Source organism: Tachyglossus aculeatus, chromosome 9 (genome assembly GCF_015852505.1).
Source record: "Tachyglossus aculeatus isolate mTacAcu1 chromosome 9, mTacAcu1.pri, whole genome shotgun sequence".
NCBI lineage: Eukaryota > Metazoa > Chordata > Mammalia > Monotremata > Tachyglossidae > Tachyglossus > Tachyglossus aculeatus.
This window is the reverse complement of record NC_052074.1, coordinates 18,948,707-18,975,966: the sequence shown is the minus strand read 5'-3', so window position 1 is coordinate 18,975,966 and position 27,260 is coordinate 18,948,707. Positions and strand designations below refer to the sequence as shown.

Below are 27,260 nucleotides of genomic sequence, written 5' to 3'. Positions count from 1 at the left end.
ATTTTATGCCCGTTTCATGGATAGGAAAACTAAGGCCCAGAGAAGTTAAATGACTTTCACAAGGTCACATAGCAAATCCCATGACAGAGCTGGGATTAGTATTTAGATTTCCCGACTCCCATCCTGTGCTCTTTCCACTCACTGAAAGGTGTGTGTCCGCGCACACACATACCCACACAAACACATATTTTAATGGCATTTTTTAAGCATTTACTATGTGCCAGGCACTGTTAGTTCTAAGCACTGGGATGGATAAAAGATATTAGGATTGGACCAAGTCCCAGTCTTACAAAGGGCTCACAGTCTTATCCATTGTACAGATAAGGTAACTGAGGCACAGAGAAGTTAAGTGACTTGCCCAGGGTCACACAGCAAACAAGTGGAGGAGCCAGGATTAGAAACTAGGTCCTCTGACTTCCAGGCGTGTGCTCTATCCTCTAGTCCGTGCTGCTTCTCATTCCTTCTCATTATTTCGTGGTTTATAATACATTTTTTTTAAGCAAATTACCACCGCTTTTATTTTTTGATAAAAGACATTCCTGACTCATGAGTAAAATACGTGTGTATATATGTGCCCCCATATCACTAATTTATTGCATTTTAGGGAGTCCTTTTTATGCAAAACATTATTAAAAGCCTTGGAAAAAAGGAAAGGACACAGACACCTTCTTACATTTGAATAATACACACCTTTTAATTTCACAAATGAAATCTCTAACCGATTTTTAATCAACAATTACTACATTTCTGACGTTACATAGAGGTCAATTTTTTTTAAATGAGCCATATGGATTTTTGTGAAGCTGTAGTAAGAAAATGAATAGCATTATTGAGCTTTCCTTGATTATTTTTTAAACTAACAAGAAAGATCATGTGTATTTCCTCGTGTGACTACAATGGGTACAAATGAATATTTAAGACAGTTTCATTTTTGTCTGATTCTGTCGTAAACATAAAACTGCTATTTCAGTGACGTTGCTAGGTTGCATGAGTTTAGAAATTGGGGCACAGTTTCAGAAATTTTGTAAGATGTTTCCCAGGAGTGTGTATTAATACACTCAGATGTGTTAAAGATGGTAACTAAACCCCTAAGAAGAGACCAAAAAAATGAAAGGGAAATATAATATACATATAGTCATCATATGACATGGTTGTCATTAAAATGTATCCTCGTGTCCCCTTGGGATCGAATTTTAATCATTTGGAATTTCATTTCCGAGACTTTTTCATAACTGATCTTTACAAAGTTATTTTGCAAAAATTTTGTAAAAATTAATATACGAAATTTCAAAATTATTTGAACGTAAAAGATGTACCCACCATGCTGCTATACTTCAGTGAACCACAGCGTGTCAGTGTGAGAACGCATCAATCCACTTCCTGGTTTGTCCCAAAATTAGTTGAATCTGAGCCTTAGAAAATGAAATACTTTTTGAATCCCTAAAACATTTAAATTGAATTTCTTCGACGGTTTTCATGATCCCAAAAACCCGTTAGAGATGTGTGTACATCATATAGTTGCAAGAGGGTAAGCTCTGTGAGCTAAATAAAAATTTTATTGGAGAAGTAGCAGATGCAGCAGAAGTTGAGGTGGAAAAGCACTGCAAAGTCTGTATGTTTATTCAAGTAATTAAAATGGCATAGGAAATTTAAGTTCTCAGAGACCCCAAAACATTTTTTGCTGTTCTAGTGAAAACCTGGCATGAGAACACTGTGCCCAAATCAGAAGCCTATTTTCTGTATTTTAGACTGTGAGCCCACTGTTGGGTAGGGATTGTCTCTATATGTTGCCAACTTGTACTTCCCAAGTCTTTAGTACAGTGCACTGCACACAGTAAGAGCTCAATAAATACGATTGATTGATTGATTCTGTAGTATTTCTGATTTTGAAGTATTTTACTGCCCATTGGAATGTTAACTGAAGGTGGGCTGTGTCACCTCCTACTTCAGTCCCTCCCTGCTCTAGAACCCTGCTGGTCACAATGACCGGAATCTGACCACAAGTCAGAATCTTAAATATTCATTTGTAGCCACAGCTGACCCGAACCCGCATCCTGAGTCCTAGTTGACCAAACTGACGTGCAATTTTGCCGTGGGTAGCCTCTGGTTGCGTCTGGTGAAGAGCATGTGCAGTTCTATCATGGACATCTGCAGTCGAACCAGCCTGAGGGGAAATCTTGAATTGTGGCATCCAAATAATAATAGTTATAGTATTTGTTAAGCGCTTACTATGTGCAAGTCCTTGTACTAAGCGTTGGGGTGGATACAAGCAAATCGGGTTGGACACCGTCCCTGTCCCGTGTGGGGCTCACAGTCTGAATCCCCCTGTTACAGATAAGGTAACTGAGATACAGAGAAGCGAAGTGATGCCCAAGGTCACGCAGCAGACAAGTGGTGGAGCCGGAATTAGAACCTGTGACCGTCTGACTCCCAGGCACAATCTCTCTCCCCCACACCATGCTGCCTCGCATCTGTTTTTGAGTCAGACCTGGACAAGAAATGATAAGGCTTGTACTTCCCAAGCGCTTAGTACAGTGCTCTGCACACAGTAAGTGCTCAATAAATACGATTGATGACGATGATGATAAGGCTCTCACTTCCTGGAGTGCTAGCCCATATGCGTGGATGCTCCCAAAGCCCCAGGAACAATTGTACATCTGGGCAGAACATTGAATATGATATGGTGGCAACAACCCTTAGCAGGACATCCATCCTCAGCACTTACTTATATAGCCATGTTCATTCATACATCTATTTATGTGGAAAATATATATTTATTCAAACTAGTCCTAAATTTGTGCTACTCCCTGTACTCTCCGTGTTCCTTCTTCCATTCCCACTGTTTGTGAATAATGTGCCTTGTCTGTATCCTCCATTAGATTAAAAGCCTTTCATTCATTCATTTAGTCGTATTTATTGAGCACTTACTGTGTGCAGAGCACTGTACTAAGCTCTTGGGAAATACAAGTTGGCAACATATAGAGACGGTCCCTACCCAACAGCAGGCTCTCAGTCCAGAAGGGGGAGACAGACAACAAAACAAAACATATTAACAAAATAAAATAAATAGAATAAATATGTACAAGTTAAATACATAGAGTAATAAATGTGTACAAACATATATACATATATACAGGTGCTGTGGGGAGGGGAAGGAGGAAAGGCGGGGTGATGGGGAGGGGGAAGAGGGGGAGAGGAAGGAGGGGGCTCAGTCTGGGAAGGCCTCCTGGAGGAGGTGAGCTCTCAATAGGGCTTTGAAGGGAGGAAGTGAGCTAGCTTGGCGGATGTGCGGAGGGAGGGCATTCCGGGCCAGGGGGAGGACATGGGCCGAGGGTCAACGGTGGGACAGGCGAGAACGAGGCACAGTGAGGAGATTAGTGGCAGAGGAGCCGAGGGTGTGGGTTGGGCTGTAGAAGGAGAGAAGGGAGGTGAGGTAGGAGGGGGCGAGGTGATGGAGAGCCTTGAAGCCCAGGGTGAGGAGTTTCTGCCTGATGCGTAGGTTGATTGGTAGCCACTGGGGATTTTTGAGGAGGGGAGTAACATGCCCAGAGCTTTTCTGCACAAAGTATAGGCCTCTTGAGAAAAGGCCAACTCTTTTGCTTCTGGTGGAATCACCAAGCAGTCAATAAGTTTCAGTGGTTGATTTGATTAATGGCCGTGGCTCACTTTTGAATCTCCTGGCCAGAAATGCCAAAAAATAATCTGAAGCCATCAGAGTGGATCTGAGTCCAATCAGATTCAACTCTGTGGGGATGTGGAGATGGGATTTTGTGGGACTCCCTAGCTGGACCATGTTTGTGCAAAGATCTACTTCCAGTACCCTGTTCATCATCCTTTTTACCCTCCATCCACTGGCTCTTTTTTTGTGACTCCCAATCCAACTGCTCCACATTTTATCTATCCTTTCATCTCTTTCTTGCTCCTCCTCTTCATAGATGACATAAAGAAAAATATTCCAAAATATGTTTTTGTATGGGCAAATCAATCTTAACCAATTGTATGAAACTAATTCAGATCATCAAGATTGTAATCATTGACGTTGCAACACAGAACCTCTTTTTGAAAAGTAACTTGAATATATTTATGATCACCTACCCATACACACATACCCAAGTCACTTTTTAAAAATGCTTTAAAATTCAGTTTCTTTTATTGTAAGCTCTTTGTGGACAGGGATGGCGCCTACCAACTCTAATGTTTTGTACTTTCTATGTGCTTGGTACAATGCTCTGCACACAGTAAGTGCTCAAATACCATTGACCGATTAACATCTTTTTAATCATGACATATTTGGGGTGACAACTCTCTTAAGAGGTAGGTTGACTTTCTGTAATTTCTAGGTAGAGTGATTGTATTTCTTTGCAATGACATTACAGACTTTTGTTGTATCTCTTCCACAAAGAAAAATAATCTCTACCAGTTGGAATGCTCATCAAAGCAAGGAGGAAGCCTGGTAGTGGAAAGAGCACAGGTTTGGCAATCAAAGGGCTTGTCTTCTAGTATTAGCTCAGCAAATATTAAAAGATATGTGTTGAAGTGGGTTGCAGGCCAGAAGGTGATATCTTAGCAATAATTCATGAATTTTCTCCCCACTTCCAGCTTCCATCCACCTTTGTCCCCATCCCCAAATAAATAAATTGTCCTAAAGGGTGAATTTGCAACTGCCCAAGTTTCTCATCTGTGTACTTTCGCTCCTGTTCCCTCACCAACCCTGCTTTTGATTTCCATCAGTTAGCATAATGCTAATTATGGATGTCAACTAGTTTTGAACGCCTGCTAAGAAATGTTGATAGGGAAACTTTTAGCTTTCCGTAGACAAAACCTCTCGGGAACATTTGAAAAACATTAATAAGCACAGAAATGTACTTTCATTACAAGGGATATTTTTGAACAAAAGAAATCTTTTTTCCATTGTACATTTTATAAATGGCAAAATACAGACCCATCTCAAAGTGGATGCCATAATTATTATTATTATTATCTCTTGGCAAGCAGCGTTTGAGCTGCGTTTTTTAAAATTACAAAACAAGAAGTGTGTTTGTGTTCCCTTGGAAACACAGTTGATTAGCCTGTTTTTGAGCATGTTTATTTTCAGGCATCCCAAACCTGGTCATTATTAAGCTTTGGCAATTTCTTTATTTTCACTAATTGCCAACGTGGCCGTTATCTGAAATCTATTAATGGGAGTCAGTTTTGGTGAGAGATTTTTAATGATGGTTATAATAGTGAACTGTAAAATTATCTTTATATTCTATTAAGTTGTAGGTATATTGTAGAAGTAAATAATTTAAAGTTTAGATCAGATTTTATCTGTGCGATTATAAAAAGTATTCGTCAGTGCAACATTGACAGATTTTGGAAATATTTGGACCTTTTTGCCATTCTGTGCCAGGTTATGTGTTTGAACGAACCAAGGATTCTGTCTTGGACAGTATCAATAAAGATTATTTATAAAAACGATCATGATCGTTCCCCTCCTTAAATTCATCCTCATGGTTAGGGAGGATACCTCTTAATATATTTCCCTCTTCTTGTTGATAATGCATACTGGATTTACCCAGGTGTCAGTGAATGGTATTTATTAAGGGTGTACTGCGTGTAGAGCACTGAGGAGTATGACCCCTTATTTACTTGTACTTCCCAAGCGCTTAGTACAGTGCTCTGCACACAGTAAGCACTCAGATACGATTGAATATCCCTAAATTTTCCTCTAAAACTATTGTGGACCTTGTTCAAGCATTTCATTTTATATTTTAAAAGCAAATTGAAATTCACCCCTCCACAACTTCTTGCTTTTTCTTACTATAGGCTAAGTATTGTGGAACTTTTTAATAAAAGGCTACTAATTATATTAGCCATCTATTTTTAGCAGAAAAATAACTGGTTATGTGGGCAGTGAGGCTGCAGCATCTAAATCAGGCAGTTACCCTGTGGCAAATGCTTCATGGTTTACGGTGCTACAGCGAAGAACTGGCAATATCTTTTGGTCACCCTCATAAGTGGGTTTTATTTTTAAATGGTGTTGGAGATTTAAGTGAAAAGGCAAGGGTTTGGGTTTGAGTGGCTTATTGGTGTTTTAGGAAAGGCTCAAAATGTAGGTTAAACAGCTAGCCATTGATTTGTGATCATTTTAATGTTAATCTCTTAAGTTGTACAGTGTTAAATACTTCTGCTGTGATGTATTTTAAGGATCTTAGGGTAACGTAATGTAGACCTTAAACAAATTATAATGTTTATTATTTATGATTCTGCCATGTAAATTTGATGTAGATTATAATTTTGACTGTAGATTCTAGACTGTAAGCTCCTCGTGGACAGAGAATGTGTCTACTAACTCTTTTATATTGAACTCTCCCAAGCGCTTAATACACTGCTGTCCACATAGTAAGCACTCAATAAATACAACTGATTGATTGATCGATTGATTGAACACCACAATTGAGAGCACTGTTTGTTTTCAGAAATATTTTTTTCCCTACCAACCAGCAAGTTGATGTAAAATAATTCCTCTAGATGCTTGTTGCCACTAAGGTTTTCCTAAGACCTCAAAGCTTTTAGGATGATGCTGTTTGCTAAAAAAAAAAAAAAAAAAAAAAAAAAAGACTTGTAAATACCGTCAAAACAAGCCATGAAGAGGTGAGAATCTTTGTAGTTAACTGATAAATAAAGCCCCCTGGTAAAATAGTGGAAAATAGTGGAAAGGCTGGGTTTAACGTGCCCTTTGATGTGGTGTTCCTTGGTGTTGGTAGCCATAAACCTCACTTTGCCGTATTTATTTAGCACTAGGTGCTAAACAGTAGGGTGGAGACAAGATAATTAGATCAGACACAGTTAGGGTCCTCATAATTGCTAACCATTTAAATCTGCCTTTAATTGGAAGGTGCTTTGCAGTAAGCTCTCAGTAAATACCATTGATCCATCCACCCACTGCTCCTGCAGCTCAAGGGAAAACCAGCACTCAGTCTCACCCATCCTGACACTGTCTGCCTGTGCAAAAGCAGTTTTGATATTGTGGAATGGTGAGTCCAAACAGGCTCATATCCTCGGAAGAATGTTCCCAAATCACCTCGTTGAAATGACAGAATTGCATGTACTCTAGATTGCCATTCCAGGGATCAGTGCACGTTCCCTCCTGGTATTGTGGAATTTGTGAACAATAATTTCATGGATTGGGCCTTTTGTAGTGGGAGAAAGAAGTTTATGGTATTAAAGTACTTCAATATATATGTATATATGTTTGTACATATTTATTACTCTATTTTACTTGTACATATCTATTCTATTTATTTTATTTTGTTAGTATGTTTGGTTTTGTTCTCTGTCTCCCCCTTCTAGACTGTGAGCCCACTGTTGGGTAGGGACTGTCTCTATATGTTGCCAACTTGTACTTCCCAAGCGGTTAGTACAATGCTCTGCACACAGTAAGCGCTCAATAAATACGATTGATTGATTGATTCAATGCCAAATACTTTGCTAAGTGCTGGGGTAGCTATAAATTAGTCATATTGGACACAGTTACTTCCTCCTTGTAGTTTAAATGGTAGAGAAAAGAGTTTTCCTATACCTACCTATTTTGTAGCCAAGGAAACTGAGGTACAGAGATGTTGAAGCCTTGTGCAGTGTCACACAAGCAGTCCAGTGGCAGGGCTTGGATTAAAATCCAGCTCTCCTGACTCCTAGAGCCGTGTTCCTTCCATTAGGCCATGTTGACATCTGCGTGGTCAATCAGTTGTATTTATTGAGGGATTACTATGTGCAGAGCACTGTAGCTAGCACTTGGGAAAGTACACTATAACAGTGTTGACGTTCCCTGCCCCCAACAAGCATTGCAAGCTACAGGATTGTGTTACTTGTCTTGTCTGAACCTTTTATGATACTGTAGACGTAAGTCGTGTCCTTGTTTTTACCTTTTCTGATGGCAAAGTACTAACTTCAGCAATCACACCTTTGCATAGAAACCATTACATAATAGTCCCCCCTCTACTTCTTGGAGTCAGCTATTATAGTAGATGAACATAGGGTAAACTGAACATAACTTAGATGTGTTCTTTAAAGTCCCAAATCCACTTATATTCTGCCTTTTCCCTTTTCTTTAATTTATTTTAATGTCTGTCTCTCCCTTTAGATTGTGAACTCCTCATGGGCAAAGAATCCTGTCTACCAAACTCTGTTGTACTTTTCCAAGCACTTAGTACAGTGCTCGGCATACAGTAAATGCACAGTAAATACCACTGATGGGTTTGCTTCTCTCTTGAAGGGATCAGGAAGGGGTACCAGGGAGAGAAATTGAGTGGGGTAAGGATATTTGGGAGAGGAGATGGGGAGGAGCATGCCCACTGTGACTAACCAAGAAGACCAGTTTGATAGGTTCTGATTTCATTATCTTCTCTAGTCTTCCTAGCCAACATCCAAACTAGAAATGTACGTAAACTGGTACCAGATTGTGTGGGTCTTTTTGCCAGCCTGACTTAAATGGAGGCCGGTTTGGAAAGATAAACTGGGCTAGATGTCCTCTAATAGCTTCTGTGCTTCAGTTACTCCATCAGTAAAATGGGGATTAAGACTGAGAGCCCCATGTGGGACAACCTGATTATCTTGTGTTTACAATAGCTTGGCATATAGTAAGCACTTAACAAATACCATTATTATTATTATCATTCTGAGTGATTTCAAAGACTAGTGAATGACTTCTTGGTATACTCTCCCCAAGCAGAATCAGTATTTTCTTTTTCTTAGCCTGCTTCCTTGTCCCTCCCTTATCTCAGAACCCTCTAGATTGTAAATTCATTGTGGGCAGGGAATGTGTCTGCTAACTCTGTTGTATTGTACTCTCCCAAGCATTTAGCGTAGTGCTCTGCAGGCAGTAAGTGGTCAATATATACCATTGATTGATTGATAGATTATCACAATTTTATCTGCCCTTGTCAAGTGGTCCTGTCTCTCCCAGAGTAACCCTGGAAAATTTTATTGTTAGTATTCCTGTCTCAACATAGTGGCTATCTAACCATGTTTTATAGAGAATTACAAGGATATTTGGATTGAAAAGTGATAGAACCACTGTATTAGAAGAAACAAATGGGAGGAAAATAATGGACTTTCTTCTTTTTCCAGTTTTAGGTTAAAGGCAATTTCCTGAAATTGACCTAGAAATGTAGTGGTCTATTTGTGACTGCTTTAAAAACCCAGCAGATTCCATGTGTGTTTAGACTTCTCGTATCCACAGGCAGTCATGTAGCCACAGCACATTCCGACAGAAAGCCATTGACAATTGTAGCAGTCTTGGAAAGCAGGCCTGTTTTGATCCTTAGGAAAAAGGTGGTGCGTTCACTTTAAAAATCTTTACTGCTATGTTATATATCAAATAAGGGTGGAGTTTGACAGGACACTGTGATGAGACAATCTGATGATATTGTACCGTAATGTACATAATGATTAACAAACTACATGAAAGGCAGGGAAAACATACAAATAAAGCTCAGGAAACTACATGAAACAATAGCTCACTAATGAAGCCCAAATGTCTTGTGTTTGAAGTCGGCTTCTTAAGAAAAGTTGGTTTGGAGGAGACAGCAGGGTTCATAGCAAACAGAAGACTGTTTCCAGGGTTGGAGAAAGATCTTGGGAGGTGTGAAAGAAAACATAAATGCAGATTAAATTGTGAACGACTTTAAAAGGAAGGGGGAATTTGAGCTTAAAATGCAAGAATATTGAAAGCCAGTAAAGCAGACCTACTGAAAAGGTTTTATGTGTGATATTCTTTAACCTATACCAGTCCACATAAACCTTTCCAATACCATTATTATGGGAAGGGAACATCCAGTGGAGATGAGCTTTAGCACCTGGAAATTCTGTACAAGCATTGTGGGTTTCTTACACCCTCTTCTCCTGCCCTCCAGATTTTATCTGAAGTCTCATTTACTGTGAGTATGGTGTAATCTACATGGCTATTGTAAGGAATTCGAGGTAATGACTTCAATTCCTATTCTAATAATGGTGAGAGCTCACTGAGAGCAGAGTTGGAAATTGGGTGGGGGAATTGAACAGATGTAACCTGAAATCAGATCTTACAGTTGAGTTGAGGCAATCAGCAGCAGCAGCAACATTTAAATTGTTCTGTCCCACAGTGAAATGACTTTTAACCCTTAGAGAAATAGAAAAATAGTTGTTGAACTGAGAAGTCACCGTAGGGAACGGCGTCAGGGGAAGTTGGGAGGAAATGACCTAAGGAAAAGAAAATTAATTGGGAAATGACTTCTGGAAGAGGTGAGATTACAGAACTCCTCATCTTCCCACCCAAACCCGGTCTTCCCCATGACTTTTCCCTCACTGTAGACAGTATCACCATGTCCTTCCTGTCTCACAAGCCCATAAACTTGGCATCATCCTCAACTCGTATCTCTCCTTCAACCCCACGTATTCAACCGGTCACCAAATCCTGTCAGTTTTACCTTCGCAGCATCACTGTAATCCATCTTTTCCTCTCCATCGAAACTGCCACCAGGCTGATCCGAGCACTTATCCTGTTATCCCACTTGGACTACTGCATCGGCATCCTTGCCGACTAACCTGCCTCCTGTCTTTCCCCACACTTCAGTCCATACTTCACTCTCTTGCCAGGATCATTTTTCTGAAAAATGGGTTCAGTACGTTTTCTCACTCAAGAACCTCCAGTCCCGTCCAGCTCCACATCAAACAGAAACTCCTTACCTTTGGCTTACCTCACTGATTATTACCTCCTATCTTACCTCACTGATTTCCTCCTACAACCAAGACTTCTCACTTCGCTCCTGTAAAGCCAACCGCCTCACTGTACCTCAAACTCATCTCTGTAGCCACCCACCCTGTCACTGATGTGCTGCTTCTGGCCTGGAATTCCCTCCCCTATGTTTTCCCGTTAATATCAAGCACGCCGCTCAAATGTCAGGAAAGCCATGTGGTCTAGTGGAAGCAGCTCAGGCTTGGGAGTCCGAGGATCTGGGTTCTAATCCTGGCCCTGCCACTCGTCTGCTGTGTGAACTTGGGCAACTCACTTCTCTGTACCTCAGTTACCTCATCTGTAAAGTGGGGATTAAGACTTTGAAGCCCCAGCTGGGACGTGGACCATATCCAACCTGATTAGTTTATATCTGCTCCAGTGGTCAGTACAGTGCCTGGCACAAAATAAGTGCTTAACAAATACTATAAGAAAAAAGATTGAAGTTAATTTGCATATTACCAGTGGCAAATCAGGAATAAAACTTGGGTTTCTATAGTATCCAGTTTTTTGTCGCTAAACCTCAAATTCCTCAACTTACATATGAAATGCAAAATAGGTTCAATCCCTTCCTTTATCGATTAGACTTTAATATAAGTAGGTTGAGAAGCAGCGTGGCTCAATGGAAAGAGACCGGGCTTTGGAGTCAGAGGTCATAGGTTCAAATCCCGGCTCCGCTACTTGTCAGCTGTGTGACTTTGGGCAAGTCATTTAACTTCTCTGGGCCTCAGTTCCCTCATCTGTAAAATGGGGATGAAGACTGTGAGCCCCCCGTGGGACAATCTGATCACCTTGTATCTCCCCCAGTGCTTAGAACAGTGCTTTGCACATAGTAAGCGCTTAATAAATGCCATTATTATTATTATAAGTAATGTGGAGGACATCCAAAAAGTTATTCAGTATAAATTGAGGTTCATTCTTTAAATAAAACTTCTCATTTACATGTAAAGTCTCAAATTACAAAAGAATATTACTGTAACTTCTGTCATATGAAGGAGCCTGTAGATGATAGGGAGTTTCATGTTGTAATAAGCCAGAGGATTTTGCTCTTGAAAAACTTTGCATTTTGGGAAAATCATATTTAGAAGTATCATTAATTCGAAAGGAATGGGGTCAGGTTATAGGTGAAAAATGAATTAAGAAAATTGGCCTGATGATACTAATTCATTCAGCAAAGCACACTTAATGCAAGTTAAGGCTATCCTAGGCATTCAAACCTCTAATTGCTAAACCTTGGCTGATAGGTCCTTATACTTTTAAGTGCATCCTGAACTAAGTACACAACAGCTGGGTTTGCATAACCCAAGGGAAGTGGAGAAATGAACAATTATCTGGTTAATTTGATCCCACATAGTTTGTCCCAAAAGAACAATTTAGGTGAAAAAAACCACTCTGAGGTGTGAATTTTCTGTTTGAGACCATAATAGGTGGATAAAGTCAGATGGATTTTTACTTAATCCTCCACTTTACTTGATGTCCTTGGTGAGTCCTTAGTGAGGGGATGAAGAGACCTGGGTTGGAAGTCGGGGGAGGAGAAATGGGCATTTGAGGGCTTAAAACAGAGGCGGCTTCTGCCCAGAGTCAGAATCCCTGCTCCTCCCCAAATCCCAGCAAAACTGGGGGCAGCTTTGTAAACAGGGTTGGACTAGTTTATATTTCTTTTTTTAGGGGGAGGGGGTTCATTGTTTGTATGTGAGTTACTTAACTTCTAAACAGTTTTGAATAGGTTGCAATTTGATTATTGTCATAATAGGGTCGTCTGTACTCATAGTTAAGTTGAAAGGGCGCCTGTGCCCTTCAGCCTGAGTTGTTGTTGTTGTTATCAAGTTGGGTGGGCTTTGGAAGTAAATATCCCGTCAGCCCTTTACTTTTTAAAACTATTCATATGAAGATGGAAAGTGGGATGCAATGAATTGCTTTTCATTACTGTATTCATTGCAGCCCAAACTGATCTCGTATAGACGGTTGTACAGATATCTCATGGAAAATGTTCTTGTCCATTTGCCACAAATTTAAGACCCTAACTTATAAACAGTTATGTTCCACATGCAGTGATTTAAATGACCTCATTGTGACAGCAGGAACAAAGCATTTTTAGTTAGTGTGGTATTGAGTAATTTCCTAATCTCCCATTTGTAGCAATTCATTTCTCATTCTCTACTTTCAGTGTTCTTATTTAGTGAGACTTATTCAGACAAGTAACAGAGTCATTATTTCTCAACTAAACAGAAATAATCTGAATTTATATCAGTACTTTTTGAGGATAGCTTGTGGGTTAGAAATTATCCCAGGAAATTGACTCAATTGTGTACATATCACCTTTACTTTCACATATAGGATGGGAACCCTTTTTTTTTTCTGTTGGCTACATGAGTCAAGCACTTGGCCAGAATTGAATAAGTCTCCCTGTGGTCTCTTTAACTGAGGACTGTATTCTTTCTAGACTATAAGATCACTGTGGTCAGGGAACCTGTCTACCAACTGTGTTGTACTCTCCCCAGGTATTTAGTACAGTGCTTTGCATGCAGTAGGTGCTGGAGAGAACAGTTGTTTAGTCAGTGACTAAGCCATAATGACATTAGTGGAAGGAGGACTTAGTACATTCACCTGACCACACAGCAGTACTCCTAAAAATATGTAGGCACATGCATGAGTCTGAAGGAGGGGGAGGTGGGGACAGATAATTCTCGTAAACTTCAGGGAAGCCTGTAAATAAGCTGAAGATTGGGAAGTAGCACAAACCTGGAAGTCAGGACACCTAGCTCTCTTCCTTCCTTCAAGGCCCTACTGAGAGCTCACCTCCTCCAGGAGGCCTTCCCAGACTGAGCCCCTTCCTTCCTCTCCCCCTCGTTCCCCTCTCCATCCCCCCATCTTACCGCCTTCCCTTCCCCACAGCACCTGTATATATGTATATATGTTTGTACATATTTATTACTCTATCTATTTATTTTACTTGTACATATCTATTCTATTTATTTTATTTTGTTAGTATGTTTGGTTTTGTTCTCTGTCTCCCCCTTTTAGACTGTGAGCCCACTATTGGGTAGGGACTGTCTCTATATCTTGCCAAATTGTTCTTCCCATGCGCTTAGTACATGCTCTGCACACAGTAAGCGCTCAATAAATACGATTGACGACGATGATGATGATGATGATGGGTTCCAATCCTGGCTCGGCCACTGTTTTTTTTAATGATATTTCTTAAGTGCTTATTATGTGCTAGGCCCTGTATTAAGCATTGCGGTAGACACAAGCTAGACAGGTAGAACACAGTCCCTGTCCCTCACAGTCTTAATCCCCATTGAACAGATGAGGTAACTGAGGCACAGAGAAGTTAAGTGACTTGCCCAGTGTCACCCAGCAGACAAGTGGCGGAGCCGGAATTAGAACCCCCAGCTCCAATGATTCTCAGGCCCATGCTGTTTCCACTAGGCCATCCTGTTTCCCACTTAACAGCCGGGTGACCTTAAGCAAGTCACTCAATGCCTTAGTTTCCCCATCTGTAAAATGGGAATTCAGTACCTGTTTTCCATCCTGCTGTGAGCTCCATGTGGGACAGGGACTCTTTCTGGTTGTCCTGTATACCTCAGCACTTAATAGAGTGCTCCATGCATAGTAAGCACTTAGCAAATGCCACTATTCTCATTATTCATATTACTATCATTATTCAAATCAGGCAAGATCCCTGCTTAAAAAATTGCCAGGAAATCCACAGTTTCTGGCTCTTGCAAAATGTGGAGAGAGAAAAATGAGAATTCCTTTTCCTGCACTATTTGAGCAGCTTCTACATGCATAAGAATTGGGTTCTTCGTGGTCTTAATGAGACTTAGGTTGGTAATACCATAGTAGATAAAGGAAGATGGTTTTTCCTTTGAGAAATTAGCAACAGTCATGTATAAGGATCCCTGAGTTCGTGGGGCGAACCAAGTGGCCATGGGCTTGAGTCACAAATTTAATTTAAGGCTACCATCTGTCCTGAGAAAGGAAAACCTTGTCTAAGTAAAGGTTTGCTGACTTTGGAAAGCTGCACAGATCAAACCCTTTCTTAGACATTGTACATTAGTTGCTTCACCATCTTACTTCTCTACTACACTGTCCAATTCAGTGCTTATTGTAGATAATGTGTCTTGAGAATGAGGAGAGGGGATTGAAAAGATTCAAAGGACAGTAGCCTTGGGACCTAGAGAATGCAAATCCTTATTCGTTTGTGCCTTGGGCTTTGAATTTAGAAGATTTCAGAACTTCTAAATTCTGTGAGCAAAACTACCAGGCTTCAGGTGAATCTGACGGGAGCCAATCACTTGAAAATAGTCGGCTCTTGTGGTATTAGGGCCTCAGTATTATTTGATGTGTAATGCTGCATTTGTTTGGATTATATCGTAAACTACTTTGGGTTTTTGCAGGTCTAAAAGAAAATGCTGAAGAGATGGTTAAAAATAAGTTAGAAGGAAAGGACAAACTGACTCCTTGGGAACAGTTTTTGGAAAAGAAAAAGGAGAAAAGAAGATTGAAAAAGAAACAGAAGGTAGTATGTGCTGTTTATATTGAATCTGCTTGCAAAATTATGGTGTTCGTTTTTAATCTTCATGGGATTTGCAGTGTCCAGGATGAATTTAATTTTTTTTTTTGATTAAGGCTAGCCAGCTAGAGTATATTCAGGGTAGTTCTCTTGGGCATTTTTATTTGGCTTTAGGGGCCAAAGTAAACATCACAGAGAATGTGTGATTAAAGAAATATAAACTTATTTGCCTCCTAAGAACCCTGCCCTTTCATCCTAGAGTTTTGTTACTTTCTGAAATGTTTTGGAGAAGGCATTTGTTTTGCTGCTGCAGTACCACATTCTGACAACAAAGCTTAGATTAAGATGAGATAATCTACCAAGTTTGGGGATTGTAAAATTTTAGGCACGGATGAGTGTTTTTAATGACTGCAACTGAATTGTTCAGAAATTGAACAAGTGATAAAGTTGTAGGATAACTTTTTTCTATCCGCTTTAATGGCCATTTTTGTGGTTTTCTTGATTATCTTTTTACTCCATTCTTAACTTTCTTGTGGTCTTTGATTAAACAAGTAAATGTAAGAAAGCCATCTAGCCATAAAACGTCCCCTGTTTGTGCTATCACTGTTTAAAAGTCTCACTCTTTATCCTAAAACCCACTATAAACCTATAAACAATTGTAAGCTGAGGCAGTTTTGGAAATTACATAGACATTCCATCGTTTGGAGGCATTTCAAATGTCATACCCGTGAGACAGCCACTTTCTAGCTAGCCACAAATGACTGGCCCCAGATTTGAAGTTGCCCCAGGCATTGGAACTAATTAAAATCCTGCCGTATTTCTCTGAGCTGTCAAAAACTTTGGAGTTTGGAAATGGTGGGGCATGGCAATAGAAATTATGTTGTTTTTCTGGCTCAAATACAATCACGTACTGTTAATTTAGCAACACCTTCTACAGCATGCTTGATATTTATGTATTTCCATTTTACTGCTGTGGAGGAATGCAAAATTTTTTATTTATCTATTATTCATCAAGCATGCCTGGCACTTTAACCTTGGCATTGGAAATCACTTTCTTGATAAATGGACTTTTAGTGGAGAAAAATCTACAATTCAAATATAGATATTCCGGACGCTTGTCTAAAAAGATATGCCTGCTAACAGGTACATTGTATTTGTTTGGAAAAAAAAATGCAACAAATAAGGGATTCAACAAATTCTTTCATAGTCATTTGATTTGTCATGGTGAATGTACTTTGGATTTACTATGTTGCCAGCTTGTACTTCCCAAGCGCTTAGTACAGTGCTCTGCACACAGTAAGCGTTCAATAAATACGATTGAATGAATGAATTTAAGCCTCAGTGAAAAGTAAAAGAAGAAATTTTTTCAGGTATACTCTAAGCAGTACGATGCAGGGAATTTGGAGGTGTGTATGGCTGTTTTTTTTTCAAAACCAGGTTAATTCTGAATGTTCACTTTATATGCTTATGGGAATTTCTAAGGGACAAAATAATAGCTCCTTCAGTTATTCTGCCAAATTAGGCTGCAACTAAAAGAAATTAGGCTTTAAGCAAACAATCATTTAAAACAGTTGAAGTAGGACCCACCGAGTTGAACTTTTTGAAACTACTGTTCTCTGCTAGGTATGTGACATTTATGCTATGTGAAGAAGTGGTAAATACGATGCAGGCTGTAATTTCTAAAAAATGATCCGAAAAAGTGATTTCCTAAGTAACTTGCCACTGGGATTTTTCCATTTACACTTTTTGCCAATGAAATTTTCCCTGATGTCTTCACACTCATTACAGGCTGTTACTGAAGAAGAAACCAGTGAAGATGAACTTCCCCCGGATGTTGACTTGAATGACCCGTACTTTGCCGAAGAAGTTGGAAAAATAGGTAAATTGGTGTATACTGTTTTTCATTTGCTTAACTGCAATCTTTTCTTGAATAAGGGAATTTTTTTCAAGAAGTAGGAAATAAGTAGAAAGAAGAGATTACAGAACTATGTAAAAGAATAATAATAATCATAATAATGGTAATGGTTAAGCACTTAGTATGTGCCAAGCACTGGTCAGAGTAGAATTAGTAATGCATGCCTTCAAAACCATTAAACTTGCTTGCATAGGGCAATGTTGCTAAAATAATTTGACATTTAAAGTTGGTCTGGCTCATGCAGGGTCAGGCAGAGAATCTGCCTGCTGAACCTGATGCTGTATTTTGCGGTTTAAGATACAGTGTTATGTTTTCAGAAATTTCATGTTATTGTGCTTGGCATACTTGTCTTTAATGCATTAAAAGTAGCCAGGGGATGTTATTTCATTCAATCGTATTTATTGAGCGCTTACTATGTGCAGAGCACTGTACTAAGCGCTTGGGAAGTACAAGTCTGCAACACACAGAGACGGTCCCTACCCAGCAACGGGCTCACAGTCTAGAAAGGGGAGAAAGACAACAAAACAAAACATGTAGACAGGTGTCAAAATCATCAGAACAAATAGACTATTAATTATAATAGCAAATTAGGTAATAATGGGCCTACCTGGGTCTCTCCCCATACCCTCGAGAAGCTCTTTGTGGGGCATTGACATAATAATACTTGTTAAACGCTTATTATGTGGTAAGCACTGTTCTAAGCACTGGGTAGATACAAATTAATCAGGTTGGACACATTCCTGTCCCATGTCCATTACTCAACCTCATTTTCCACAGATGAGGCAACTGAGGCACAGAGAAGCCAAGTAGATTCCCCAAGGTCACCCAGCAGACATGTGGAGGAGTCAGGATTGGAACTCGGGTCCCTCGGACTTTCCAGGCCCGTACTCTATACTTGAATATCATGATTGAATTTGCAGAGGCCTATTTTCAATTTTGGATTTGGCTTAGTAGAAAGAGATGCTTTGTATCAAATTATACTATTTCTGCTTATTTTGCAGTAATGATTGAGTTAATTTCTTATTAAGGAATGCCCCCTAAAAACTCCCTCTAATGCGCCCTACGTGTAACAAGTATCTGTAGCTTGAATGTCCAGATTCTAAGTGCTTCTCAGCAGATTATCAATTTCCGCTGAATATATTAATATATTATTGGAAATAATGGAAATATATTAACACAAACAAATGTTTCCTATAGGGTGAACATCAGCCTTTTAACACTAAATAGAAATTTGATCCCTTTTCATGGCATGCACACAGGCACTATTAGATATAGTTATATAGTTAGATCTAGACTGTGAGCCCGTTGTTGGGTAGGAACCGTCTCTATATGTTGCTGACTTGTACTTCCCAAGCGCTTAGTACAGTGCTCTGCACACAGTAAGTGCTCAATAAATACGATTGAATGAATGAATATATAGCACATGTAGCACGGCATAGTCATAAAGGTTGTTTTTCTAAATATAAAGTTAATGGTAAATAAAATAAATGATGGCATTTGTTAAGCGCTTACTATGTGCGAAGCACTGTTCTAAGCTCTGGTAGCAATAGTGATTGTGTTATTGATTTTCTGAACAGCCTCAGGTTAATAGCTGTAGAAAACAAAAGTCCATCGCATTGAACTAGTGAGAGTCAAAATATTTTCCATAGTTGAATGCTAGATATTATATTTGTAAATGTCTCCATAGTGTTTAATTAGAAATAATTTTGAAACAATGACTTTGAGTTATTTTTTTTTATCAGCTGTAAAGAGGAAATCAAAAAAATCCCAGAAAGAAGAAAAGAGCCCTGAAGAAGAAGCTGAAATCGAAAGACAAAAGGTAAAAGGATAGTTCAGAGCTGGAACTCAGTCCATAAACTCTTTAAAGATCTGCTGATGTCTTTGACCAAATTCGACACTCATAAGCACATCTGTGATTTGAAGTTTAATACTACAGGTTCATTTATCGTTAATGTAACGATGAATAAATGTAGTGTAACAGTGATAGCAGACTAAGGTTCAGACAGGCCGAAAACTTTCATTATAGGAACTTGGTTCTTATGCAGGTATTTGCTAGATTTTCTCATTTACCTGCCCTAAGAGTGGTAGTATTTTCAAATGGCTGTTTACATTATTAATAATCACCTGAAATCAGTTTAGAAATGATAATTGTTTTTACAGAGAATTAACGATTGGGTGATTTGTTTGAGAGAGGATATCTGCATCATCTACTTCCCAGTGAGAGAAATGTTGACTAGAAAAGGGTTGTTTTCTTCTTTCAACAGGCTGAAATGGCCTTGCTTATGATGGATGATGAGGAAGATGGTAAAAAGCATTTCAACTATAACAAGATTGTAGAGCAACAGAACCTGAGCAAGAAAAAGAAGAAGCAGCTGATGAAAAAGAAGGAATTACTAGAAGATGATTTTGAGGTAAAGAGGATATTTCCCCTGTTATACTCCTTTTCAATCAGAAAATTAATTTTCTCAGCGGTATATTAAAAATTAATACAGCCATTGTAGAAACTGTCTTCATATACCAATAGTGTGATTTAACCAAAACTTTTTCCTGATTCAGTTCACTTGAGCATTGATTAAATTTTTAAACTAAGTCTAGTTACTATCAGTTTACTACTGCTGGAATTATAGCAGACATTGATTAAATTTTTAAGCTAAGTCTAGTTACTATCAGTTTACTACTGCTTCTGCTATAATTCCAATAACATGGAGTAAATTAGTACTTTTGAAGTTTAAATTTGAAATAATTTTTCTAAACTAATTCACTCAGTTCATCTGAGATTTAAATTTTTAATACTTGAAACTATTATACTGATTTTTATAGTGGTTTCTTGTATAGAATAGTTGAAGAATACTAAGATTTCCAAATTTCTAACATTTCAACCCCATAAAATAGTTTAAATTACCCAATAAACTTGGATTCATTAATTTGTATTTTTCTTCTGGATTTTTAGGTAAATGTTGCAGATGAACGATTCCAGGCAATGTATACTTCTCACTTATATAACTTGGATCCTTCGGATCCTAATTTCAAGAAAACCAAAGCTGTGGAAAAAATCCTTGAGGAGAAAGCTCGGCAAAGAGAACAAAATCAGCAGAAACTTACAGAGGCAATAAAGAGAAAAGAAAACGAGCTGCAAAAGGACTCATCTAAGAAATCCATTGATCCTGCCTTGTCGATGCTGATTAAATCTATAAAAAGCAAAACAGAGCAGTTTCAAGCGAGGAAAAAGCAGAAAATTAAATAATTGGAATTCAAACAGCTTGTGAACTTAAAAAGTATCTTCGTAATCCTCACTTTACAATCAGAGCTACTTCTGGGTATGAAGAACATCTTAATCTACCTTCACCATTATAGCCTTTTTTTCAACACAAACTGAATGAAAGTAATTAAATGGCCACTTTGAGACCCCTAAATTGGCAGCTCAAGTGGAAATGCCCGAACTATGAACTCAATTCTGGGGAAATTAAAAGAAAATTTCTGAGTTTGGTTTTAAAGACCATAAAAGGGCTGGGTTTAAGAAAGGCATGGGGTTATTCATATACTTTTAGCAATATTGTAAATATATTTAATATTCAGTGGAAATTTAATTAATTTTCCTGGACCATGACATATTTTTAAAACTACTGATTAGAAGTGAACTACTAATTTATCTGAACGTAAGAATTGAGAATCTGAGAATTTGTGGCCCAGTTATGGTTTTTCTATGGCATTTTTTAATAAAAATGTAAAAGCATTTTTGTTTTCCACCTGCTTTTATTTGGTTTGTGCCTTGCTAAAGCAAATCTCTGCCTAGAAACACAAAGGTTCATGATACACAGAATGGACATCATTGTTGTAAAAGATGAAAGTTATGTCACTATTAGGACATTCACGTCTCCTTCGTGTGTTTTCCTACTTATAAGTAAAGATAATTCTTCTCTCCCACCTTGTGTGTTTTGAGAGTCATTTTAAAAAGCGGGATGAGAAATCATGAGAAAAATCTCATGTGTTTTTAGATTTAGAAAGATTATTCTTTGGTTAGAGACTAAGTGGTCTTTGCTCTTATAAATCCAGTTCTGGTTTTATGTCAAATTTGGGAACATGAAGCTCTTTTGTAGTCTAATCACTGCTGGCTATTGGGTATATTTTGGAAGTAAAAGCACAAGAAAGCAAAAACAAAACACTGGGAGCAAGTGCTAAACAGGAAGATACTTGGGAGTTTGGCGAGGTTGTTGATAATAAACTTGTCATATTGAACATTAAAAATCAAGTCTGTAAATGTGGCTTTTGGTTTGTCAGGAAATGAAAAAGCAAAGCTCAGTGTGTTATCAAAATAATGAGGGAATAACCACTCTGTGAGCAGGGAAGAAAAATATGGAATTTTTGAATTGTGTAGCTCTCTGATGGCCGGAACTATTATTGTTATTATTATTATTCTGTTAAGCACTTACTATGTGTCAAGCACTGTTCTAAGCACTGGGGTAGATACAAGTTAGGTCAGATACAGTCCCTGACCCTCATGGGGCTCACAGTATAAGTAGGAGAGAGACTAGGTATTGAATCCCCATTTTACAGGTGAGGAAACCAGGACACAGAGAAGTGAAGTGATTTTCCCAAGGCCACACAGCAAGCAAATAACAGAATCAGAATTAGAACTCAGGTCCTCTGCCTCCCAGTCCTGCGTTTTTTCCACTAAGCCGTGCTGCTGCTTCTGTTGAATGCCTGAACAGCCAACTGCAAAGGAATTCTTCTGATTGCCGGCCTGGCTAAGTATTTACACATACCTTGTTTCCTGTTTCTATTAAAACTTCCAGTATTAAAGTGCTGATTGGTGACAGCTGGGACCTTATAGGCAACCACTATAACCATTCTGATGGCCACGCCTTTATTCAATTTTGCCTCCTAATGGAAAAAAAAGCGGAAACCCATGAAACATTCACATTTAATTAAAATATAATTACTGTTGGGTCTCTCTTTCAGACTCTTGTCTAGCTTTCCCAGTCATTGACTGGCCAGTACCTTCCGCCTTCCCGTCTGTGACTGGGCCTGAAAATACAGGTGGCAGTCGCAGAATCAGAGACAAGCTAATGTTTACAGGGATTGCCCAATGCAGAAAGCACTGGCGGCTGGGTATTAATGGTCTCTTGAAAACCTGACCTGGGAACTTGGATCACATTACATGTTCAGCAGTATTTCAGATTTTTCCAATCCCCAGACTGTCCCTGCCACCCACGGTGACTCTAGAGCAAGTCCACAAAGACCAGATAGGTCTTACCTAACAATAAGTTATTTCAGTGTGCGTCCCCGCTGCTAGCTGCTGACCCAATTATAATCTCCTAAACACTTTGAACATTACCTTGAGGACTTACAAGGTGTTTAATATACTATTCAGCATATCAAATACAGATAACTGCTGCTGAGGCCTTCCCAGACTGAGCCCCTTCCTTCCTCTCCCCCTCGTCCCCCTCTCCATCCCCCCCATCTTACCTCCTTCCCTTCCCCACAGCACCTGTATATATGTATATATGGTTGTACATATTTATTACTCTATTTATTTTACTTGTACATATCTATCCTATTTATTTTGTTGGTATGTTTGGTTTTGTTCTCTGTCTCCCCCTTTTAGACTGTGAGCCCACTGTTGGGTAGGGACTGTCTCTATATGTTGCCAATTTGTACTTCCCAAGCGCTTAGTACAGTGCTCTGCACATAGTAAGCGCTCAATAAGTACGATTGATGATGATGATGATGCTGTTCCATCCCATTAGAAGGGCAAACATGAGGACGCTATTTTTCACAGTGAATACGCTTTATGCAAAAACCTCAGCCACATATACAACAAAATATACCAATACTAAATCTCGTATTGCTTGGGGCTTCATGGGACACCCCTCGCTCAGTTAAAAGCCAGTTTACAAAATATGCCTGTTTCTCCAAAGCAAACTAGTGAGTGGGGGATTGATGACATATTGTTAGTGCTGCTCATCAATCAGTGGTATTTATTAAGTGCTTACGATGCAGAGCACTGTACTAAGCAGTTGGGAGAGTACAATATAACAGAGTTGGTAAACATGTTCCCTGCCCACAATGGGCTTACAGTCTGGAGACACATAAAAAAAAAACTATTATAAGAGGTTGAATATTTGAATGTGTTCAATTACTGTATTTGTTTTTGTCATTTTGTATCTCTGCTCTTACTCTACCTTACGTTATGTTTGCAATTTCTATCCACTTGTCTCACCCATTAGACTGTAGAATCAACTGCTAGAACTTCAGTGCTTCAGACGGTGCTTGGCACATAGTAAGTGCTTAACAAATACCGTCATTTTTATTTATCTGTAGCTTCTACTTCTATTGTGAGTTCCCTTAGAGTGCTTTGAAAATAGCAGCACTCCACCTGCCTCTAGGTTTGCCAGACCAGACTGAAGAGTGTTTGATCCTCTGATTGCTAATGTAATTATTCAATTCACAATTTTAAAGAGAGAAGAGTTTTTGCTTCATAAAAGCAAGGAAGAAAAAATAAAAATTGATGGTATGTGTATTATCTGCTCAAATGCTTTTCACTCAATCCCTCTTTGTGCTTTTTGGTTATCTTACTCTGAAACACTTTCAAAACCGGGGGGCTTCCAGGAGAAGAAATGCAGCTCAACTTCTCTGAAAGATTTAATTGGTGAAAAGATTGAAATGAAACTTTTGGTTTACCTGTGGACTGTATCTTTATGTATATATATCCCTGCTCATTCCCAGATCAGACAATTCAGAGTTAACTGCATAGTTGATATTTCTGGTTTGGAGCCCCAGGACTTTTTTTTTAATCCATTATCAATGGCTGCGGTAGGAAACATTCCTCTACTTTCATGCCGAACTTTAAACTTGGATTTGGAGAAGAAGTTTTTCTTTGATTTTTTTCCCCTCAAAGCCTCAGTGTGTAAAATAAGAATCAAAATAAGTATGCCAATAGACCAGGGAAAATGTGAGGATAGAGTTGCTATAGTAAAATTACTTATGGAGAAAGTAAAGGAACATAGCTGATATCATCACTAGCCCCTATTTCTACTTTGCCACAACCAAAATGGCACCCACTTGAGGCAAAAATAAAAGCAAGGGGAAAAAGGGACTCAATTTATTCCCTAAGTATAAAATTAACTGATTGAATAGCTTTCTGCATTGGAGGAAGGTTTGGGGTATCTGCCCCTGAGGACTGACGGGGCAGAAACCTACTCCTGAGAGCTCACCTCCTCCAGGAGGCCTTCCCAGACTGAGCCCTCTTTTTCCTCTCCTCCTCCCCATCTCCCCACCCTACCTCCTTCCCCCCCCCACAGCACTTGTATCTATTTGTACAGATTTATTACTCTATTTTACTTGTACATATTTACGATTCTATTTATTTTGTTAATGCTGTGCATATAGCTTTAATTGTATTTGTTCTGACGATTTTGACACCTGTCTACATGTTTCGTTGTCTAGACTATGAGCCCGTTGTTGGCTAGGGACCATCTCTAGATGTTGCCGACTTGTACTTCCCAAGCGCTTAGAACAGTGCTCGGCACACAGTAAGCGCTCAGTAAATATGACTGAATGAATTCATGAATGAATACTCCTGGATCTAATTGTGATGCGAGAAATTACTGAGAAAATGATGCGCAACAGCAGTGAGTGCTCAGCTTCTTGTCCTGAAGGATGCTTCCTCGGGGTAACAAGCATGATGCTTTATACCCTGTCAGTGCACAACTACTTGACAACGGACCGAATTCATCTGAATTGGGAAACTTAGGCTCTGTTTGAGACCGTTTTTCAATCTATCAATCAATTATATTTACTGAGGGCTTACTGTATGCAGAGCACTATATTGTACTCTCCCATGTGCCTGCATGCATAATAATAATGATGGTATTTGTTAAGTGCTTACTTTATTTCAAGCACTGTTCTAAGCGCTGAAAAATGATCTGGGCTGGATGAATGGAAGAATATGAACGGAAGAGGGAAACGAGTAAGTAATCAGTGAGGAGGCTGATAGATTTCAGTCAATGGTATTCATTGACCACTGAGGAGAGCTCTGTGCGAAACACATGGGAAAGTACAATACAACAGAGCTGGCAGACACGTTCCTGCTTACAGAGAGCTTACAGTCTACAAGACGGCCTTCTCCCACTTGGTTATTACTCCTTTGTCAATAGAAGATCCTGTGTTTCAGAATACTTGAATAAATACTGCAATCTCTCCCCACTGATATTTATTTATTTTACTTGTACATATCTATTCTATTTATTTTATTTTGTTAGTATGTTTGGTTTTGTTCTCTCTCTCCCCCTTATAGACTGTGAGCCCACTGTTCGGTAGGGACTGTCTCTATATGTTGCGAATTTGTACTTCCCAAGCGCTTAGTACAGTGCTCTGCACATAGTAAGCGCTCAATAAATACGATTGATGATGATGATGCTGATGATGCTGAGGCTATATGGCCCAGGTCCATTGATATATAGCCACCCAAACGAAAGGCATTAACTAGAGCTGAGGTCTTTTCGCTATCATCCCTGATCCAAGACCTGGATCATTTATAGCTGGCTATTAAATTTCCTTTCAAATCTTTATAAAAGAACCATGGTGTTTTCCTTGCATTATTCAGCACTACAATTATTATCACGCCTGGATTCAAGGAGTCCCTGCAGAATTTCTCGTAAAGCCACCGGCCGGAACGAAGCACAACAAAACATACAAGTGCTTTCTGTGCCTATTCGCTACAGTGGGTTCGACAGGGCTGATATTTGCCAGAGTATGGAGATGGAAAGTGCCAAAATAAATACATCATCGATTGGTGCTGTGCTTAGAGGGGCTAGTGGAAAATGCCAGCCTTTGAGGTGTGGGTTGTTTTTCTATTTCCATTGAAGATCAAAATTAAGCTATTATCCCTGTTCAATTTGACTGACATTATTAGGTCCTTTCCTTCAGAGCAGCATGGCCGAGTGAGTAGAGGAATCTACTCTAATCCCAACCCTGCCCCTTCCCTGCTGGGTCACCTTGGGCAAATAACTTCCCCTTCTAGACTGAGCCTGTTGTTGAGTAGGGACCGTCTCTATATGTTGCCGATTTGTACTTCCCAAGCGCTTAGTACAGTGCTCTGCACACAGTAAGTGCTCAATAAATACGACTGAATGAATGAATGAACTTCTCTGTGCTTCGGTCACCTCATCTGTAAAATGGGGATTAAAACTGTGAGCCCCAAGTGGGACATGGGGAGAAAACTGAGATTTCAATCATTATTTAAGTGCTTTCTATGAATCAAGCACTGTACAAAGCACTGGGCTAGATATGAGAAAATCAGGTCTTACATGGGGCTCACAGTCCAAGTAGGAGGGAGACCAGATGTTGAATCCCCATTTTTGCAGATGAGGGAACAGAGGCACAGAGAAGTTAAGTGACTTACCCAAGGTCACACGGCGGACAAGTGGCGAAGCCTTGAATTAGAACCCAGGTCCTCTGATTTCCAAGCGCTTGCTCTTTCCATGAGGCTACACATTGCTTCTCCAAATTATCATCATCATCATCATCATCATCATCATCATCATCATCAATCGTATTTATTGAGCGCTTACTATGTGCAGAGCACTGTACTAAGCGCTTGGGAAGTACAAATTGGCAACATATAGAGACAGTCCCTACCCAACAGTGGGCTCACAGTCTAAAAGGGGGAGACAGAGAACAAAACCAAACATACTAACAAAATAAAATAAATAGAATAGATATGTACAAGTAAAATAAATAGAGTAATAAATATGTACAAACATATATACATATATACAGGTGCTGTGGGGAAGGGAAGGAGGTAAGATGGGGGGATGGAGAGGGGGACGAGGGGGAGAGGGAGGAAGGGGCTCAGTCTGGGAAGGCCTCCTGGAGGAGGTGAGCTCTCAGTAGGGCCGTGAAGGCCCTACCTAAAGGCACTAAACTGGTCGGACTTCTGACAGTGCAATTTTCTTTCCTCCTGACTGCCTGGGCCAGCCGCCCTGCCATGTAGGCAAACTGGGCAATAGCTGTTTGGGTTGGGGAGGAGGAGGAGGGAAGGTGCCAAGCCGTCACCAAAACCTGCCGGTCTC

The 27,260-nt window shown here is 39.4% G+C and overlaps 1 protein-coding gene across 3 annotated transcripts in view; it reads left to right on the top strand.

Moving 5' to 3' along the window:
• The window catches only part of ESF1 (ESF1 nucleolar pre-rRNA processing protein homolog), a 43,310-nt gene extending 22,201 nt beyond the window's left edge, over window positions 1-21,109 (top strand). For all 3 annotated transcript variants that reach the window (XM_038751614.1, XM_038751616.1, XM_038751615.1), the window contains 5 exons: window positions 15,157-15,278; window positions 17,061-17,151; window positions 18,930-19,006; window positions 19,452-19,598; window positions 20,138-21,109. In XM_038751614.1, coding sequence (XP_038607542.1) covers window positions 15,157-15,278; window positions 17,061-17,151; window positions 18,930-19,006; window positions 19,452-19,598; window positions 20,138-20,431 — 731 coding nt within the window. In that variant the 3' untranslated portion in view covers window positions 20,432-21,109. The remainder of the gene's footprint in view (window positions 1-15,156; window positions 15,279-17,060; window positions 17,152-18,929; window positions 19,007-19,451; window positions 19,599-20,137) is intronic.
• Window positions 21,110-27,260: the final 6,151 nt, after the last annotated feature.